The sequence below is a fragment of the Rhinatrema bivittatum genome, chromosome 4 (assembly GCF_901001135.1).
Source record: "Rhinatrema bivittatum chromosome 4, aRhiBiv1.1, whole genome shotgun sequence".
Lineage (NCBI taxonomy): Eukaryota > Metazoa > Chordata > Amphibia > Gymnophiona > Rhinatrematidae > Rhinatrema > Rhinatrema bivittatum.
Genome location: NC_042618.1, coordinates 303,995,273 through 304,016,095, shown reverse-complemented (window position 1 = coordinate 304,016,095; position 20,823 = coordinate 303,995,273). Strand labels below are relative to the sequence as shown.

General features: G+C 45.3%; 1 protein-coding gene across 1 annotated transcript in view; it reads right to left on the bottom strand.

Annotated features, from left to right (window-relative positions):
• ELAC2 (elaC ribonuclease Z 2) overlaps positions 1-20,823 on the bottom strand; it is a 183,555-nt gene that overhangs the window by 142,143 nt on the left and 20,589 nt on the right. Inside the window, exons 3-4 of the mRNA XM_029600234.1 lie at positions 16,842-16,912; positions 5,376-5,440 (exon numbers count right to left, since the gene is read on the bottom strand). Of these exons, the coding sequence (XP_029456094.1) occupies positions 5,376-5,440; positions 16,842-16,912 (136 nt within the window). The remainder of the gene's footprint in view (positions 1-5,375; positions 5,441-16,841; positions 16,913-20,823) is intronic.

The following is a 20,823-nucleotide window of genomic DNA, read 5'->3' as shown; positions in this document are numbered from 1 at the left end:
CCCTGGCACACACAGCCACACAGGAGGACCATTAAACAATCATTCAGCAGCCAAGGGCAGGAAGCAGAGTATCTACACTAAGTAAAACAAAGTTATCAGGTAAGCAGTAACTTCTCCTTTCCTAGCATGTAGACAAATGGACTCAGGACCAGTGGGGTGTACCCAAGCTACTCCTTAACAGGGTGGAAGGCTGCCCGCAGTCCAGTCAAAACTGCACGTGCAAAGGTTGCGTCTGGATATGCAGGCCCAGGAGGACAATACCTGGAAAAGATATGCAAGGAGGACCATGTCGCAGCTCAGCAAATATTGATGGGAGACAATCTAACCTCCACCCATGGCGCTGTCTGAGCCCTAGCAGAATGAACCCTGAGCAGCCAACGGCTTTTCAGCGGTCACATATGCAGTGAGCTACTGTAGCCCAAGAGGCTGGTTTGTCCTGTTTACCTTCACCATGAAGGACAGACAGATCTTTCGGAAAGGTTTAGAAATCCCCAGGTACTTCAAGACATGCCTTTTGACATCCAAGGGACACAACAGGCAATATTCCTCCACATTTTTCTCCTTACCCAGAAAAGGCAAGGAAATGGACTGATTCAAATGAAAAATCAGAGACCACTTTAGGCAAGAAAGAAGGAACAAGTATGCAGTTGAATCGCTTCTGAAGTCACCAGAAAGAACAGATCCAGACAAGTCAAGGCCTGCAGCTCAGAAATTCGGCACACAGAACATACCACCACCAGAAACACTGTCTTCAAGGTCAATAACCTAAAGGAAAGGCTTCGCAGTGGTCGAAACTTAGGGCCCGCCAAGAAATTCAACACCAGATTAAGACTCCACAAATGGAACCGGTAACCGCAAGGGACGACAAAGATGTCAGACTCCCTTCAAGAAATGGGCCCCATCAGGATAAGACTAAGGATTCACTATGCACCCGGCCCCTGAAACAGGCAAGAGTCGTAACCTGTACCTTTAAAGAATTAGAGAGCCAACCCTTTATTTAAGCCATCCTGCAAGAGTTCCAAAATGAGTGGGATCTTAACTGAACAAGTTAAACACACCTCGATCCTCACACCAAGCCTCAAACTCACCAAACCCGCACACAGGCTAAAGAAGTGGAGAACATTTGAGCTCATAGCAAGGTGGTAATCACCACAGAATATCCATGCTTCAACAAGCAAGCCCTCTCAAGGGCCATACCTTAAGGCAAAACCAAGTAGGATATTTTTGAAGAACAGGTCCCTGCTGCAACAGATTCTTGTGCAGCAGAAGATGAAGGCGGCTTTCTACCAAGAGTCTTCATAGATCTGCATACCATGGTCTTCTGGGCCAATCCAGTGCCCTTCAATCCTACAAACTATTCTGCCCAACATAGGTCTCGGGGAAAAGGCATACAGCAGCTTATCTTCCAGCCATATCTGCACGAGAGCATAGATAGCCAAGGACTTCTGATCTTTCCTGCGACTGAAGAATCTAGGAACCTTCACATCACGAGAGGTTGCCAGCAAGTCTAGGAACGGAAGGCCCCAGCAATCCACTGTGAGCTGAAATGCCTAGTCAGACAATACCCATTGTCCTGAGTCCAGACTCTCCCTGCTCAAAAGTTTGCTCTTACATTGTCTTTCCCTGCAAATGCGAGTCCTAGATCTCCTAGAGATGCCCTTCCACAAGTTGGAATATTTCCAGCAACACTTGCTGGTTCTTGGTTCCTCCCTACCGACTGATGTAAGCCACAGGTCTTGCATTGTCTGACAATCTGCTGGTGAACTGTAAGCATGCCATCCAGACCGTCCAAGGCAATTGATGCTCCAGAAAGACTCTGTGTTCCACCTCTTTATGCCCTTAGTTCCTAACAGTGAGCTCCCCAATCCTGGAGACTCACATCTGTGAGGAGTACCAACCAGTCTGGCAATGTCATGGAAGATGCCCCCTCTCAGATCCATTTGCAACCACCATGGGAGATGAGTAAATTTCTATCGGCAAGTAGAGCTGAATCAAATAGTCCTGAGACTGTGGGTTCCAATGAGACAGCAGGGAGCGCTGAACAGGACGCATATGCGCTCTCACCCATGGCACCACTTCCAGGTTTACCACCAGAGTACCTATAGATAGGACCACACTGTCGGGTGTACAGTGTTCACCAAAAAGCACATCTGAGACAACTTTTAAATATCAACTTCTGGCAGGAAATCTTTGCCCTGCCTCGTGTTGAACCGAACACCCAGGTACTCCAACAGCTGAGATAGCTAAAGACTGCTCTTGGCTAAGCTCACTACCTTGCAGGTCAGACAGCTCTCTTCCAGGGATTTGGCTTGAATCATCCAGTCATCCAAATACTGGTGTACTAGGATTCCATCCTCTCTAAAAACTCTGCTGCCACCAGCACCATAACCTTGGTAGCAGGACCAAAAGATAGCACCCAAAACGGATAATGGTGCCCAACATCATGAAACACAGAAAATGGTATTCCAATTAGATGGGGATATGGAGGTAACACCTCGAACGGATCCAAGGAGGTGAGAAATCCCCGACTGCACGGCCATCATCACTGAGCGCAATGTTTCCATGTGAAAATTTGTCACCTGCAAAATGACAGCAGACTTATTTGAGATTCAGGATGGGATGAAAGGAGACCTCGTTCTTGGGTAAAACAAAATAAATGGAATATCACCTCATACTGTCCAAAGATGTCAGTAATGGAACCACAGCCCCCAGACTGAGGAGCCTTGACAGTGTATATATTCCACTGCCTGCTTCTTCTGCAGGGAGTGATGGGGAGACATTATGAACATGTCCTGAAGAATGGTGCTAAACTCCAGCACATATCCTTCTCTTATCACCTCCAGGACCCACTAATCCAATGTGATCTCGACCCACCTCTGATAAGAGGCATCTCCCTATCCAGAGGGAGAGAGAGTTAGCAAACCCTCATCAAGAGACTTGGAAGGATCCACTACCTGAGCCCGTGCCTCATTTGGGCTACCTGGGCCGAAAGGCAGAGTCCTCTGAAAGTTTGGCTGTCTGTAGGGATGAAACCACTTGGAACGCTTGACATACGAAGGGGCGCAGTAACTGCTTATCATCCTCTGGCACCCAAGGAACCAGGGATTGATCCCACTTACTGGCCAGTTTCTCCAACTCACTCCCAAAGAGCAAGCCTTTAATAGGCAATTTCATAAGATTAGCTTTGGAGACTGCGTTGGCTGACCAATTACACCACCATAACTAATGCTTGGCTGCTATTACCAAAACCATTCCTATGGCTGAGGTACAGACCAAATTGTAGCCTGCATCAACTTAAAAAGCAGGTTCCATAACTGCTCTGAAATTCACTCCAGAATCAACCTCCTGAGAGAGCCACCAGGGAACAGGACGCTATCTGCAAGTTCATTACCACTACTTCAAATGCCTGTTTAAGGATGGCCTCAATCCACCTATCATGCACATCCTTCAAGGCCATTCCTCCCTCCACTGGGATAGTCGTCTGCTTAGGAGACAGCACAGAAACAAGCAGGTCCACTTTCTTAAAATGTAGATGTGCTCTCACTACTGGATCCAGGGGGCTACAGGCCTTCCCCAAGGTCCAACCCCCCTTTGAAATTTACCTCCAGAGCCTCCCATTGAAGATCAATCAATTCTTGAATTGCTTCCATAACAGGGAAAAGACTGGAGGCTTTACGCAAGGAAACCAAAATGGGACTTTTCTTTGGCTCAGATATGGAAGATGAACCAGGTACTCCCAGCAACTTCAATTTTGGGAAATCAGGGCTGGCAGTTGATCTCTATGAAGGAACTGTAACAATCCTATATGGTTCCAGTCCCAGAGGAATTTCCCCAGCCACCAGAGAGTCAGGATCTGCCTCATCAGTGCCATCCAGATTCCTTTCAGGAATACCCACAGCTAATAGAGGCGTGCTTCAGTGCATGAATACAGTACCGGAACAGGGGGAGGCCACAGCCTGAAGATCTGACAGGATTGGATGGGGCTGAGGACTGCGCCTCAAGAGGATTACAAGCAGAAGAATCCATGCCAAAACCAGAAGGCATTTGTGTGGGGCCCACCGAGTTGCCATCTCCTGCTGAGGAACCAGTCAAGGGAGTCCAAGGTCAGGCGTTCCTCCTGACAAGTCCTTAAGCAGGCCATCATAAGGCTGGGAAGAACCAGGCTTAGTAAAATCAGAGGAACATAATTCTCCCTGAGCCTCTAAGCAGCACTGACACATTAGAGAAAGGTGCTTAGCTTTCTTGGTACCGGTGCCATTAATTCTTCAGCTTGCTTAACAGGTGACTGAAGATGTGCGTACAAGACTTACGCGCCTCAAGTCTATGTGCTACAAAATTAAGCGCACTGTCACCATGCCAAACCTGGGCACACAACAGATACGTGTTAGAAAGTGCACCCAAAGAAAATGGGTGCACAATTTGGATGCACTTGCACACACTGATGGTCCTACCACACGGCATACAGGTAAAAGCCTAACAGCAGGGCCTAGCCTACCCGGACTGCTCAACCTACCAAGCTTGCCTAGTTCCCTTAATCCCCCAGTTTGCTGAGCTCAGAGACCGGAGGAAGTCTTACATAACCCCTTTACTCTATTTTTAAGCTTACCTGAGCTCAGCCCTTCCCGAATGAAAACAGAGACTGTCTCTGGCTGCAGGAGGAGAGGGCATATGCCGTCACCATCGCTCTTGGCTTCCTGCACCCACAGCCGTTTGAACAACTGAAAGGCAAAGTCCATGCCAGCTGAAAAACCAGCTACCAGACCAAGGCACTCATCTGAGGAATCACAGAAGTCACCTCAGGAATTCTCAACTGGGGGAGGGACCATTTGGTATCACCGCAGGAGAGCAGGGTTCTCTCTCTTCTTAAAATTCTCCTAAAATCTGAAGCAATCCCCAGTAGGGAGATGCACGTCCACCATCTGCTGGACACAGAATCCTGGCAGGCTGATGTGACTGCAGGAATATATATCTCTATCTCTATATCTATCTATCTATCTATCTATATATATACATATATACACACACACACATATATATACATATACATACATACATACATACTGTGACATCAGTTTGCTCCATCTCCATCTGCTGGCAGAGGTGCATAACCCACTGGTCCAGAGTCTGTCTACATGCTAGGAAGTGTGGAACAACTGCACCTTGAGTAGTGTGTGCAGTTCTGGTCACTGCATAAAAAACACAACCCCCCACAACTTAACAGGCATAGAAGAGGTACAAGATAAAGGGGGATAGAAAAGCACCCTTATAGAAGACGACTAAACAGATTAAGGCTTTTTAGCATGGAGAAGACATGCATATATACATACATCCTTCAAATGCCTTCTTTTATAAAATAAAACCTCGTTTCCACTTACCACCTGAGGTGGGCCAGAAAGAACACACTTTGGAACCCCTGTGTCCTTCAAAGTGAGAATCATTCCTAAAGGAGACAGAATCATTACTAAGCTGTATTACCATTATCACTACATGTAACAGCCTAAGCGTGTTTTCCTAATGTCTCATTTGGCCATTCCTAGAGTACTTAAAAGCAGCAGTGCCTCCTACACTGCTACGAGGGGAAGAATATTCTATACTACATTAAGGAACAGAGCCACAAACTAGTTTTTCCAAACAAGATCTCACTTCAGAGAACAAACATAGCTCCCAAATTACTAAACATTTAACTGCTGGCAGGTGACTTCTTCCTTTCACTTACACACTTCCTCTTGAAGGAAAGACCTCAATTACAGATTATATACTAAGGGGTAGATTTTAAAAGAAGCGCGATCAGCCTACTTTTGCCTGCGCATCAGACTCAAGCAAAAGTACGCTGGATTTTAGTAGATACGCGCGGAGCCGCGCGTATCTACTAAAATCCTGGATCGGCGCGCGCAAGGCTATCGATTTTGTATAGCCTGCGCGCGCCGAGCCGCGCTGCCTCCCCCCGTTCCCTCCAAGGCCGCTCCGAAATCGGAGCGGCCTCGGAGGGAACTTTCCTTTGCCCTCCCCTCACCTTACCCTCCCTTCCCCTACCTAACCCACCCACCCGGCCCTGTCTACACCCCCCCCTTACCTTTGTCGGGGGATTTACGCCTCCCGGAGGGAGACGTAAATCCCCGCGCGCCAGCGGGCCTGCTGCGCGCCGGGCCGCGACCTGGGGGCGGGTACGGAGGGCGCGGCCACGCCCCCGGGCCGTAGCCACGCCCCGTACCCACCCCCAAAACGCTGCCGACACGCCCCCGCAACGCCGCGCGCTCCGGCCCCGCCCCCCGACATGCCCCCCTCCGAGAACCCCGGGACGTACGCGAGTCCCGGGGCTCTGCGCGCGCCGGGAGGCCTATGTAAAATAGGCTTCCCGGCGCGCAGGGCCCTGCTCGCGTAAATCCGCCCGGTTTTGGGCGGATTTACGCGAGCAGGGCTCTGAAAATCCGCCCCTAAATGATTACCTACCGAGTCAGTAAGTCAAAGTTCCCCCGTGCCCCCCCCCCCACAATTTTCAGAATATTTTACACAGCATGCTATTTAATGTATACTACTTGAATATCCAGCTGTGACCACACCCCCCCCCCAAGCATATCATGAGCAGTTTAAAATTATGGAAACAATACTAAAACTAAGTTTCAACAATACAAGCTTCCAGGGCTAGTAGAGCTCTTGCTGTGATTATCTGATGTAGCCTTATATTTTGTTTCACTTCCATAACGCACAAAAAAAAACAAAACAAAAAACCCCACACCCACACAGTATGGTACCAAGATGTAAAGGTGCAACACTGTATAGTCTGCACTTGAAAGCAAGTTGTATCAGCAAAAAAATTATTCATTAGTGTCCCAAGTTGAATTCTGCATTACTGGAATATACATAACGTTTAGCTTGGTTAATGGTAATCTAAATAAAAATGTGTTAGCACCTTTCATCTGGAATTCTCAACTTGCACTTTGCTTCCCTTTATGAAGGGTTTGCACTTCACTTTGCAGTACACTGCCTAATTAAGTATCCCGGGAGTTCTGGAAGCTTGCATCTTTTATCACTTTAGTCTTAATATTTAAGAAATTAATTACTCTGCTGATTTTTAAATAATTCTATTGGTGAATCAACTATCCCTGGGGGAATTGTGTGCAACACAATTTACAAGTCATCCTCCTCCCCCCACCAGAATCAGGTACTGCAACTGGGTGACAAAGGAAAGACAGCAGCCTGCGAAGACCAAAACACAGTATTGTGGCTGAATGGAGGAGGTATTTGCATCAGTCCGCATGGGCCGAAAAGCAACAGTAAGGTATGTTATATGTCCACACTGGTCAGAATGGAGACTGCATTAACAGCTTTGACTCATTAGAAGGAAGCGGCTGGGAGATCATGTGACGTTGTGCAGGGGAACGGATGTGGCCTTCCTCTGCTGGCTCCTCACTTCACCATCTAGCTCCATCCCCGACCACCAAAGCTTGTCAATTGCACAGGACCAGAGCTAGTTATCGTCACTCTCCGGGGAACCTCTTGGATTTCCACGATGTCAACGCGCACCGCAAAGAAAGAGAAAGACAGGGAAAGAGAAACTGAGGCCTATGGAAGCACTACTGGAAGATGAGACCTGCCCTCCCGATTCTTCGGTGCCGGCGAACTGGGCTGACATCCAAGCAGCGGTAGTAGCGGCCCTAGAACCAGAATTTAAAAAACTTCCGAACCAAATCGCCGATTTAAATTATTCTCTCGCTGGCTATGATAAAAGATTTCAAGAAGTGGAGCACAGAATTTCAGAAGCGGAAGATGGCCTCCAGACCATGCGCTCTGATGTCACTCATCTCCAATCCATGATCGCCCAGCATACTAACTGGCTTGAAGACCTGGAAAATAGGTCTCGCCGGTCAAATCTCCGGTTTATAGGGCTAGCGGAGGAGCTTGGTAAGCACGATCTGTCCATTACACTGGAGGCCTGGCTGAATCGGGAGCTTCAACTCCCCGCGACACGTGGCCCACTGCGAGTGGAACACGCACAACGCTTAGGCCAGCGACAACCACAGCAGGCCAAGCCCAGGGTCACTATCGCTAAAAATCCTGAATTTCATGCATAAAGAGGTAGTCCTGCAGGCGGTCCGGAGAGGGAGAGCTCCTTCTTATGAAGGTAAGAAGATCCTGGTTTTTCAGGATTTTTCGGTGGCACTCTCCGCGCAACGCAGAGCCCTCTCTCCCTATTATGCCCAACTTCACAACTTGGGTCAGCGTGCAGTTCTCGTGTACCCAGCCAAGGTAAGGGTATCCACCCCTGGCGGTCCCCGGTGGTTCACTGCGGTGGAAGAACTCCGGGACTACATCACTTCTCTTGCCAGGTCAGCAGCAGCTGCGGGAGAACAGCCTTGATTCCTGTTAACCAGGCCTAGCTGACTTTCATCTATCAGAGGTGACTTTCCACGCTTGTTTTCGATTAATGGCCTGCTGGATGTTTTTCTCCAGAGCATCTCCGATTTACTTGGATCTGGTTTTAAGTCCTACATTGTACAATCAGAAGCCTTATACCAGCTATGCTTGATCACTTTGTTCAGGGGACATAAAAAAAAAAAAAGTTTCTCTCTTTCTACAAGTTTGTAAGCCTCATGTTAAGCCAGGACATGCATACAGGCTACGTTTGGGTGCTCTCACTGCGAGATGGCAGTGCAGCATCACTCAGTTTACCGCATGCATTATGTTTGTTAGGTCGATGTTACTCTGGTTTTGCTTATTTCGATCTGTTTGGGGTTCATATTTTGGGATTCTTTGCACCCCTTCAAAAAAAACAAAAAAAACAAAACCCACCACCACCTAACATAGGGGTGGGGCTGGATGGAGGGTGCGAGAGTCTTAGCATCCTGAGTGATCTCCTTGGGGGGGGGGGGGGGGGGGGGGGGGGGGGGGGGAGTAGATGTTTAAGGGGAAGAGGGTGGGTTGGTGGGAGCTACGGATCTCTAGGGATTTGCTTCTTTTGTTTTGGGGATTGTGGAATGGGTTGTGTACTGTTCAGTGTTCACAAGTAGATGTTAGATTGCTGAGGAGATTGTCTTTGCTGGGACGGCCATCTCTTCCCCTAAACTTGGAATGCTATGTTCTACTAATCCTATTTGTTTATGAAAATGGATAATCATGGACCTATCTTATCTTGGAATGTATGTGGTATCCACTCACCCATTAAAAGGTCTAAAATCCTACAAGCCTTGAAGTGAAAGTTGACGGACCTTGCCTTTCTTCAAGAAAGGCATTTGACCAATGGGGAGCACACTAAATTATGCCAAGGTTGGGTGGGAGCAGTTCACTTTGCATCAGCCAGTTCCAAATCTGCGGGGGTGGCCATTTTAATTTGGAAGAATCTCTCGTTTCAGGTTTCAAACGAGATTAAAGATCCAAATGGCAGATATTTGATTTTAGAAGCAGAGTTGAATCGGGTCCCTATGGTACTATGTTGCGTCTATGCACCTAATACACACCAAGCTTCCTTTTATCAAACACTACACAAATTGCTTTTCCCATATATAGACAAGGTACTGGTGGTTGGTGGGGATTTTAATGGTTTAAGAGACCCTGAGTGGGATAGAATTTCCATGCTGGCTCACACAGGACAGCCCAGTAAAGAACTTCAATCTCTGGAAAATACCCTACATTTAGTGGATTCCTGGAGGACGCTCCATCCATTTGAAAAAGACTTCTCCCAGCTTTCCAGAGCACATGCGACTCAATCCCATCTGGATTACTTTTTCGTTACTGCACATTATTTTTCCAAGATTTCATCCACCGGGATTGGAGATATTATAATCTCTGACCATGCACCCATATGGGTAGAATTGAAGGCAAAACCTGCTGGTCCCACGATGTGACATTGGCGGTATCCCTATTTTGTAGCGGAGGATGCTTCATTTCAGGCCTTCATGCGGGAGAGGTGGGAAGATTTCGCAGCACTGAATGCTCAGCACGGTGATGACCCTGTTTTATTCTGACATACCGCTAAGACGGCATTATGGAGTGACATCATCTCCTATGTTGCCCATTGGAGAAAGTCCTTGGATAAAAGGCTTTTACTTCTCAGTGCCCAACTACAAAAGGCTAAACAGGATCTAGTGGCTCTGCAGTCCCCTCAACACCGAGCAGCTTGTGTCTCCTTGCAAACCGCAATAAATTCTCTCCTCCACCAGAGGAAAAAAAAAAAAAAAGGTGTCTTATATTATCAATTTAAGTTATATCAGTTTGGGAATAAGACAGGGAAAATGCTAGCCAGTTTGGTCAAATCAGCCAGGGGTTCCCGCCATATTCCAGCTATACGGACCGCTAGAGGCCAAATAGTTAATACACCAGACATTCTAACCACTTTTCAGGAATATTACACTTATCAGTCCGAGGGGTGGAATCAGGAAAATTGGAGTGAATTCTGTACCAGGTTTCATCTTCCCTCGATTACTGTGGCACAGCAGCGCTGGTTGAATGAACCTATCAAGGTGGAGGAGGTTCGGGCAGCTATTCACAAGGCCAAAACGTTAAAAGCGCCCGGGCCTGATGGCTTTAGCTTTGAGTTTTATAAATGCTTAGTGGACCCTCTCACAAATCTCCTTCCTTCCCTTTGGTGTTTCAAAATTTGATAGACCAGGGCTCCTTTCCCTCTCATGGTAATGTAGCCCATTTGACCTTAATCCCAAAGCCTGGTAAGGACCCATTGCTGCCAACCGCTTATCGTCCTATCTCCCTGCTGAATGTTGACCATAAACTTTTACAGTCAAAATCATGGCGGATCGCTTGGGGAACATTTTGCCGACCTTAATTCAGCCGAGCCAGGTGGGTTTTGTCAAGTCAATACGCTTTAATATCCGGCGGGTGGCCGCGGCGATGGCGTTGTGCCGGCGTTCAGACATCCCATTTCTGGTGGTGAGTCTGGACGCCGAAAAGGCATTTGATCGGGTTGAGTGGAGTTTTGTGTTTCAGTTGCTCACTTCAATGGGGTTTCAGGGATTTTTTTTTTCAAGCCATCCAGTTACTTTATAATGACCCCATAACATCCCATTGACAGATATTGAAGCTATCTTCCCCATTTCCAGTGATGCAAGGCACTCGTCAAGGTTGGCCACTATCCCCCCTACTATTTCTGCTTACTATAAAACCTTTGCTCTTGGCACTGCAGGCTTCCCCAAACATTAGGGGGGGGGGGGGGGTGTAGTTTTACTCCCAGACGAAGGAGATTTTTAAATATTCTGCTTTCGCAAATAACGTCTTAGTTTTTCTTACATCTCCGGAGCGCTCCCTGTCTGCCCTTTTGGAACTGTTTTTTTTGGTACGTTCTCAGGTCTGAGAATAAATTGGGACAAGTCAGAGGCCTTGGCCTACCAGTCAGTTCTTAAAGAACGATGGATGGGATGATTTCCTCTACAATGAGCAACAGACTCTCTCAAATATTTGGGGGTTTATCTACTGATATGAAAAACATCTATTCCTTAAATATTTCTCGATTAATAAACTTGACGAGGGACAAATTAACCCAGTGGCAAGACCTCCCTCTCTCTCTCGGGGGACGCATTAATTTATTCAAATTGATACTTCTGCCTAAGTGGCTCTACATGCTGCAGAACTTCCCACTCCTAACCAGCAGCAGTGACTTGGGGACTCTTGACAAACTAATCCGTAATTTTTTGTGGAGGGGTAAGAAGGCTCGAATCCCGTTGCGCTAGCTTAAATTGAAATGGGGCTTGGGTGGTATGAGTGTGCCGGATTTGCTCCGTTACAATATTGCAGTTAATCTGCGTGTAACTCTAGATTGGATTTCTGGAGATCCCAATTTTGTGGCCCCCTTGGCGGAACATACTTTAGTTGCCCTGCTAGACTTGCACTATGTACTCATGTGCCCCCGTAGGGCTCTCTCTAGCACAGTGCACCAGGACCCGCTAATAGCGCCAATTCGTCACGCCTGGCGATTTTTGACTCAGCAGCTTGGATTACCAGCTTTTTGTGTGTTCCTGGCATCCATTTTAGGTAACCCTGACTTCTCACCGGGCTCCCAATCCAGAGTATTTAGAGACTGGCAGGCGAAAGGCATTACCATGTTAGGCCATGTGTTAGATGCTTCAGGTATGATGTTCTCTTTTGCAGAGCTTCAAAATACATATGGGCTGTCCGGGGTTCACTTATTTGGTTACCTGCAACTCCATCACTATCTCACTTCTATTCCATCCTCTAATAAGTTAGTCTCACATTTTCAGACCATTGAAAGTTTTTTTATGCTTGGAAGCCCACGTGTGCCTTCCCTGTCTATTTATTACCAAAGGCTACTTAAAGGTTTAGCGACCGATTCTTACCAAATTTCGGTGGAGCGATGGGACAGGGATGGAGTGTTTCAGGTGCCTATAGCGGTTTTCAAGGCTTGTATGAAAAATTTGACTAAACTTACCAGTAACATGTACTACAGGGAGATGCAATTCAAGTTGCTCCGCCGGGCATATGTAACTCCGCAAATTGCCTTTCACGCTCAGTTGGCGACCACCGCGTGCTGTCCGTGCTGTCAGTCTTCCACAGGGACCCTTTCCCATGCTTTTTGGGCTTGCCTGGGCATTCAAACGTTTTGGGGGAGCATTGTGGGATATTTACGGCGGTTATTAGGGGTTAATCTTCCCATATATGATCTTATTTGACTGTATTCCCCGACCGCTTGTTAGAGGTCAATGTCCCCATTGGTTTCTGAGGAAGGCCTTTGCGGTGCGGAAAAAGGTTATTCTCATCACCTGGAGAGACGCTGCCTCCCCCCTCTTTTTGGATGTGGCATATCCATCTACACCGCATGATGCAAATGGACAACATGGATTCCAAGACTTGCCCACAACAATGCAGTCACTTTATTCAAATTTGGAATGGATATTTACAGGCATTACCACAACGGGCATGCAGCCTGATACTGAATGACTGATTAGGACTTAGTGCCCTATAAATTCTCTACTCATGGACTTCCCTGGACTTTCTGTTTTACAGAGACTGAGGGTTATGTTTGGGGAGGGGGATTCTTGCAAGAAAGGAAAGAGGAGTTGGAACGAAGGATTCGATTGGGAGGATTGGGGGATGTATAAAACAATGTGTCTGATTCTTGTTTGTTTACCCATGTGTTTCAATTCAATAAAAAACCGTTTTATATTAGAAGAAGTAGCTGGCAAGGCTGAGCTAGAAAGACAGGCCAAGAAGCAGAGAATGAGCTATAGTGGGAGGAAGACCGTGTAGAAGAGTTGGGCCTCAAGTGTGGAACAAAAAGGGTGTCTGGTCATCAGGCCAGGGAAGTGGGGGGAAGGGACAGCTCTGATGTGATTTTATAGTACTGCTGGGAGATTCTTACATAAGAAGTATTAAATTTTCAGTGGTAGCTTTTCTTCCTGTATTGCACTTTAAATTACAAAGTGATTTGTATTGTGTTTTGAATACTACAAGATTTAAAAAAAACAAAACAAAACAGAAATAAAGAGTGAAGAAGTTTTAATTCTATTAAAAGAAATTAGGCAAAATTACTCCAGAAGCACACATTACCTTCTTACTACAAATGAGAAATGACTACTTACCTGATAATTTCCTTTTCTTTAGGACAGTCAGATGAATCCAGAACCAGTGGTTTATGCACCTCTACCAGCAGATGGAGAATGAGCAAAGCTGAAATCACAGTATATGCTCCTGCAATGACATCAGCCTGCCAGTATTCTCTTCAAAAGCCAACTGTGGACAGACTAGCAAAAACCTAACTAACAGATAACCATTCTAGCACTCAGCCAACAGGAAACACTGAGCTCAGACAAAAGAATGCATTAACACTAGTCTAGGGACTGGACTAATACTTACCAGTAACCCCTGGAGCACATAGCCACGTAGGAGGACCATAACCCAGTCATTTGACAGCCAAGGGTGAGAAGCTGGATTCATCTGACTTTCTAAAGAAAGAAAAAAAGAAATTATCGGCTAGGTAGTAGTTTCTTAGTTTCTAGTCAGATGAATCCAGAACCAGTGGGATGTATCGTGGTCCAGTCAAAACCGCATGTGTAAAGGCTGCGTCCTCTCGGGCCTGCACATCCAGACGATAAATACCTGGAAAAGGTGTGTAAGGACCACCACGGCACAACTTAGATTGTCTCCTGTCGACATTTGCTTAGGGGAATGGAACAACTCCCCTATGAGGAAAGACTAAAGAGGTTAGGACTTTTCAGCTTGGAGAAGAGACGACTGAGGGGGGATATGATAGAGGTGTTTAAAATCATGAGAGGTCTAGAACGGGTAGATGTGAATCGGTTATTTACTCTTTCGGATAGTAGAAAGACTAGGGGGCACTCCATGAAGTTAGCATGGGGCACATTTAAAACTAAATCGGAGAAAGTTCTTTTTTACTCAACGCACAATTAAACTCTGGAATTTGTTGCCAGAGGATGTGGTTAGTGCAGTTAGTATAGTGGTGTTTAAAAAAGGATTGGATAAGTTCTTGGAAGAGAAGTCCATTACCTGCTATTAAGTTCACTTAGAGAATAGCCACTGCCATTAGCAATGGTTACATGGAATAGACTTAGTTTTTGGGTACTTGCCAGGTTCTTATGGCCTGGATTGGCCACTGCTGGAGGCAGGATGCTGGGCTTGATGGACCCTTGGTCTGACCCAGTATGGCATTTTCTTATGACCGCCCATGACACTGCTTGAGCCCTAGTGGAATGAGCCCTGACTAGGCAACGGTTGTTCAGCATCTATATACACAGACGTAACTACCGCCTTAATCCTGCAAAAGCTGGCTCACTGTTTATTATCACTGTGGAGGACAAACAGGCGATCCTTCTTCCTGAGAGTTTTAGAAACCTTCAGATGTGTCTTATCCAAGGCAGCAACAGGCGATATTCCTCTGTATCTTTCCCTATCCAGAGATGGCAGGGAAAGGGACTGATTCAAGTGAAAATCTGAGACCATTTTTGGCAAAAAAGAAAGGAAGGAACAGTATGCAGCTATATTGCCCCCAGAGTCATTGAAAGGAACGGCTCCCGGCAAGACAAGGCCTGCAGCTTGGAAATTCATCACAACACATACAGTTTTAAAGGTCAGTAACTACAAGAAAAGATAAGATTCACATTGGTCTGAACATAGGGCCCGCTAAGAAATCCAAAACCAAATTAAGACTCCACAAGAGCACCAGTAACCACAAGGGAAGACAAAGATGTTTCACTCCTTTCAAGAAATGGGCCACATCTGGATGAGCTGACAAGGGACCACAATTCATTTGACCTCTGAAACAGGCAAAGGCCGCTACTTGCACCTTTAAGGAATTAGAGGCCAACCCTTTATTCAATCCATCCTGTAAAAACTCCAAAATGAGCAGGTTCTTAGCCGAACGAGGAAGAACAAATCAGTCTTCACATCAAGCCTCAAACACTTGCACATAGGCTAAGGAAGTGGAAGAAAAAAAACAACCAAACACACCCCTCTTGCTCTCAAGGGCCATACTGTAATACAAAATAGAGTCAGATCTTCATGAAGAACATGACCCTGCTGAAACAGATTTCTGTGTGCTGGAAACTGAAGAGGGGAAGCTACCAGCAGCTTTTGCAAATCTTCATACCAAGGTCTCCTGTGCCAATCTGGTGACACAAGCAGCACCATACCTCTGAACCATTCTGCCCAACGTGGTCCACGGAGGAAAGGCATACAAAAGCTTGTCCTCCAGCCATTCCTGCACAAGAGCATCGATACCCAATGACTTTGGATAATTCCTGAGACCAAAGCAGTAAGGAACATTCACAGTGTGAGAAGTCGCCAGCAGGTCTAGAAATGGAAGGTCCCTGCCATCCATCAGTTGAAACACTTTGTTTGACAATACCCATTCTAGGTCCAGACTCTCTCTGCTGAGAGTCTGCCCTCATAGTGTCTTTTCCTGCAGTAAGCGAGTCAGATCTCCTGAAGATGCACTTCTGTCCATTCCATAAGTTTGAATATCTCCTGCGAAACTCGCAGGTTCTTGGTTCCTCTCTGCCAATTGATGTAACCATTGTCGTTGCATTGTCCAACATTATCCGGACCGCTCGACCCTGTAACCTGTTGCTGAACTGCAAGCATGCCGATTGGACAGCCCGGGCTTCCAGCAGATTGATATTCCGGAGATATTCTTCTGCACTCCAGCACCCTTGGCTCCTGAAAGTGAGCTCCCCAACCCTGGAGGTGCTCATCTGTTGTGATTACTAACCAGTCCAGTTATTTCAGGGAAACTCCCTCTTAGATGATCTGCTTGTAGTCACCACTGTAATTGAGAGCAGATTTCCATCAGCAGGTGAAACTGAATCACAGACAAATGTGTCCACTTAAAAAACAAAACAAAACATGCAAACACTCACCACTGGATCCAGGAAGTACAGACCCTTCCAAACACAACCCTCTTTGAAATTAGCCTCTGGGGCACCCCACTCAAGATCAATTCTTGAATAGCATCCATAACAGGGATTTACGCGTGCAGGGCACTTGCGCCCGCGCAATCATATTGCGTTGCTAGCTTTCGCCTGTGTGAATATTCATTTGGCTATTACCCAGCACATCATGTAAGAGAATAGTGTGTTTTTCAGCTTTGATTAGTCTTCATTTGCTGGTAGCGGTGCATAACCCTCTGGTTCTGGATTCATCTGACTAGACTAAGGAAACATTGCTTCTCATTTAAAGTTTTCCTAATCAATGTGGTAGATTGAAAGACAAACACATTTGAGGTCACAGTACATAGTAGGGGTGGCATGTAATAGTCATTCTGGCATAGCAATGAGCTCTAACCAGCAAGATACACTGCAAAACCAAATACAACACACTATTAGTCAACTTACAGAAAGGCAGCTGTGGACAATAAAACCTACCTGACAATCCTCCAACATTTGCCCAGTTCATTCTGGTAAGAAAAATGTTGTCTAGTCGAGCAATTTTCAACCTGAAGGGAAAGTAGATAAACAGCTCATACTTGCTTTTCCAAAGTTTCATGGAACATAAAAATAACTAAACCAGACCCTCTTCCCCCATTTAGACAGCAGTTGGCCATCACTCATTTCACGTCCTCACCAGCAGTTGTGAGAGCAGAGGAACCTGGTGTGCGGTGTGGTGTGGGAGATCAGCGATAGCCTACAAAGGCAGCATCATTTAGCCCAGATCATCACCAGCCTCCGGCACATAAGAGTTTCCCCAAGGGAGTACCTCCGTGGTGCTTTCCGATGACACATTGTCTGCATCCACAGTGGGGAAGGGGGGGGTGTCTCTTCGAGGTACGCCGCCTGGATCAACTTCATTTCTCTTGCCTGATAGCAGCAGGATCTCCTTCGAATGTGCTGAGCTATTCTGGCGGAGGGATTGCCAGGTCTGGGTCAGGTTTTGGATGTGAATTCTCCCCTGCACCCCTCTTCCTAGGAAGCTGACTCCATTGATGGTGGTGAACTCTCTGCTGTTCCAGCTCGTCCCAAGGCTTTGTGGGACCTAGTAACTGGTTTTGGGGGCTCTCTTAAGCAGATTAACCTCAAGATTGATAATCTTTCCCTAAATTTAACAAAAGTCTGATTTGCAGAATCAGGTTAGTTCTATAGGTTGACTTTCCAGTGTTGAAGATACTTTAAATTCTGTTCTGGATTTTAATGCAGTAACTGAGAGATCATATGGCTTTGTCTAGACATATTTAAAATTTTGGAAAAATAATGTGAAGCACTTTAATCTGTGCTTTCTAGGATTTCCCTAAAGTCGTTGGGGAGATTCCATTTTCAATACTGATGAGGTTTACACAGGATGCTTTGGGCTTTTCACCTGAAAATATGCCATCAACTCACATTTTTCTTTCTAATAAACTTATTAGGAAAATCATCAGGACCAGGAGTTATCTTCTTTCCTTGAAAATTCTTCATTGGAAGTTCTTGATCGAGGCACTTTATCAGTTTCTTTCATTCCATCTCAGGATTTAAATATTTTTTGCTCAACCTGTAAGAATTTTCCCTTATCTTGCTTCTGTTACTCAAATTAAGCGAAATGGTTTATCTTTTTGTCAGGATGTTATTTCCCTTGGATTTTCTTCTGTTCTTAGTTTTCCTTGTAAATGTGTCATTAAAAAAAAAAAGGGGCTGAGTTTTTTTCTTACCCGAGCAATTAAAACTTTTTATACAGAGTCCCGTAACGCATTTCTTCCCCTGTGCCTCAATCTTCTTAGCTATAAGTGTTTAACATTGGTTTATACTATGTTTAATGTCTTTCTTTTTGGGGATTATGGTTTCCTTTAATTTACTCCCTTAGATATTTCCCTCTCCTCATTTTCTGTTATAAAGTGGATATTTTTTGTATTTTTTTTCGTTTGAATCCATGTTTTTCTGTCACAAGCAATTTGTTTGTAATTTAAAAATTCTATAAATAAAAAAAAAAGTTAAAAATAACACAAATGTAAATTATAAAAAGTTTTAAAACCGTATAAAGAGGAAATCCAGCATAACATCAGTTAAACATTAATAAAACAAACCAAAAACGAGACACTTATAACAAACCAACTCTTAAAGAATGGGGTAACGTGTATGAACAGGTTGGGGTTAGTGCTCCATGCTGCTAAGATAGAGATCTGGATTCTTCTATAGCAGTTCATTTTTATTTGTAATCTTAATATACATGTATATGGAAAGACAGTATAACCAAAGCATATCGAATCAAACAAAAAAAACAAAACACAAAACAAAAAACCACACTTTGCAATGTTAACACATACAAGACATACACAAGACAAAATATCAAAATTAAAACCATAACCTAAAAAATTAGATAACATTACTGCTTTATTACAGATTAAGAGGGAGATCAAAAAGCAAGTTTACCTACTTAAACATGTTCTCCATAGACAGGGTGAATTATCCATGATGCACAGGCAAAGTCATCCGATGGCACCAAACAGACTTTTTTCTCCCAACTCAAGGAGCTTTTGCTCTGAGAAGAACGGGAATTCCCACACAAAAGTACTGCCTCGTGAGCCCCCTCAATTCTACTTTAGAACAAAGTTTAGTTAAGTAGTTGACTCTCCAAGAAGGTGGGTATTTTGAATTCTATGAATAACATTGTTTACAATAAGCAAACTTGGTTTTTCCTCGACAAGCAGGACTGAATTAGCCCGACATGTTCGGGGGTAGTTCCAAGCTTAGGGCTGCAATGGAGCATTTACTGAATAAGCAATCTGGATCCCACTGTGGACAATAAACTGTGTGAGCCAGCTATACAAAACTGCTTGTGCAAAATTTACTATCACTCTTTGAAAGATTACATCCCATTACTGGCTAGACAAAAAGGTGCAACTTTGCAGAAGTCTTCAAGAGATAAAGCTTGCAAATAAGCCATGGCCAACTTGAAGAGCCATGATCAAGTCTATAATCCAGAACATCACTAGCGCAGAAGAATGCACTCACTATACAATGTGAGTTTATCCCTTATACGGATCCCTGGTGAGGCCTCACCTAGAGTACTGTGCTCAGTTCTGGAGACTGTATCTCCGAAGGGACAGAGACAGAATGGAGACGGTCCAGAGAAGGGTGACCAAAAAGGTGGATGGTCTTCATCGAATGACTTATCTAAATATGTATACCCTGGAGGAAAGGAGGAACAGGGGTGATATGATACAGACTTTCAGATACCTGAAAGGTTTTAATGATCCAAAGTCAACGACAAACCTTTTCTGTTGGGGGGGGGGGGGGGGGGGGGGGGGGGGGGGTAGGAATGAGAAGAAGAAAGAAAGAAAAAGAAAAACAAAAAATCTGCAGAACCGGGGGGGGGGGGGGGGGGGGGGGGGGGTGTCACGATTTAAAACCAATGACTCAGAACCAATGTCAGGAAGTATTTCTTCACGGAGAGGGTGTGGGATAAAAACTGCGGATCCATAAAGTCTAGAGGATGCGAATGAAGCGAAGAGGCATGGGGGTGGCTTGCGGGAATGACAGATACTACCTGGTGATTAATAAATACCCTTATTCAAACACACACGGTTAATGCGACTCCAACATTGCTCTATGCTTCAACGGCTTGAGGAAGTGTAGAAAAATGGATTTGCCATTCACAAATAAGTGGGGGCGTAGCTTGCTTGCTGCAGCGGTTACTACGCCAAATCAATTAAGCCTGATACTTCACTTTGAATACATATCCAGCGCAGCTCACTGCTTTAAACGGCAGGGGGGGGGGGGGGAGAAGAAAAGAGGATTTATATTCAGACAATAACCAACAAGGACTGAATTGCACAGGCTGGGCAAACAAATAAGCATGGGAGTAGCTTGCTTATTGTGGCAGTTACTACCCCTAACCAATTAAACTTGATACTTCACTTTGATGCAGATCCAGCCTCTCTACATCAATGGCGGGGGTGGACAGAAATTAGAACCATAAAGTTCCCAATAAGGGCCTTGAACTCAGCGGTCGGAGTAACAGATAAGTATGAGAAAAAATAAGTGTGAAAGCTTGCTGGGCAGACTGGATGGGCCGTTTGGTCTTCTTCTGCCGTCATTTCTATGTTTCTATACACACAGATGGTTAGGCTTGTAAGAGACAAATAGTTGCAAAGTCCAACAATGTGGCAAAGTTCTTTACCTCTGGTAAGCCAAGGTTCTTTTACAGTCTAAAGGAATGAAGGGCCTTTTCACCTTCATATGTGACCTTGGAAAAAATATAGGTAACATGAAGACTTGATCAATATGGAAAGTGGAGACACCTTTACTAGAAACTTTGGGTGGATGCAGAGCACCACTCTGTTGTAGAAGAATTGCATATAAAGCAGAGTAATGAAAAGCCTGGAGCTCACAGATTCTTCTGGTAGATGTGATAACATGGAATACTACTTTCCATGCA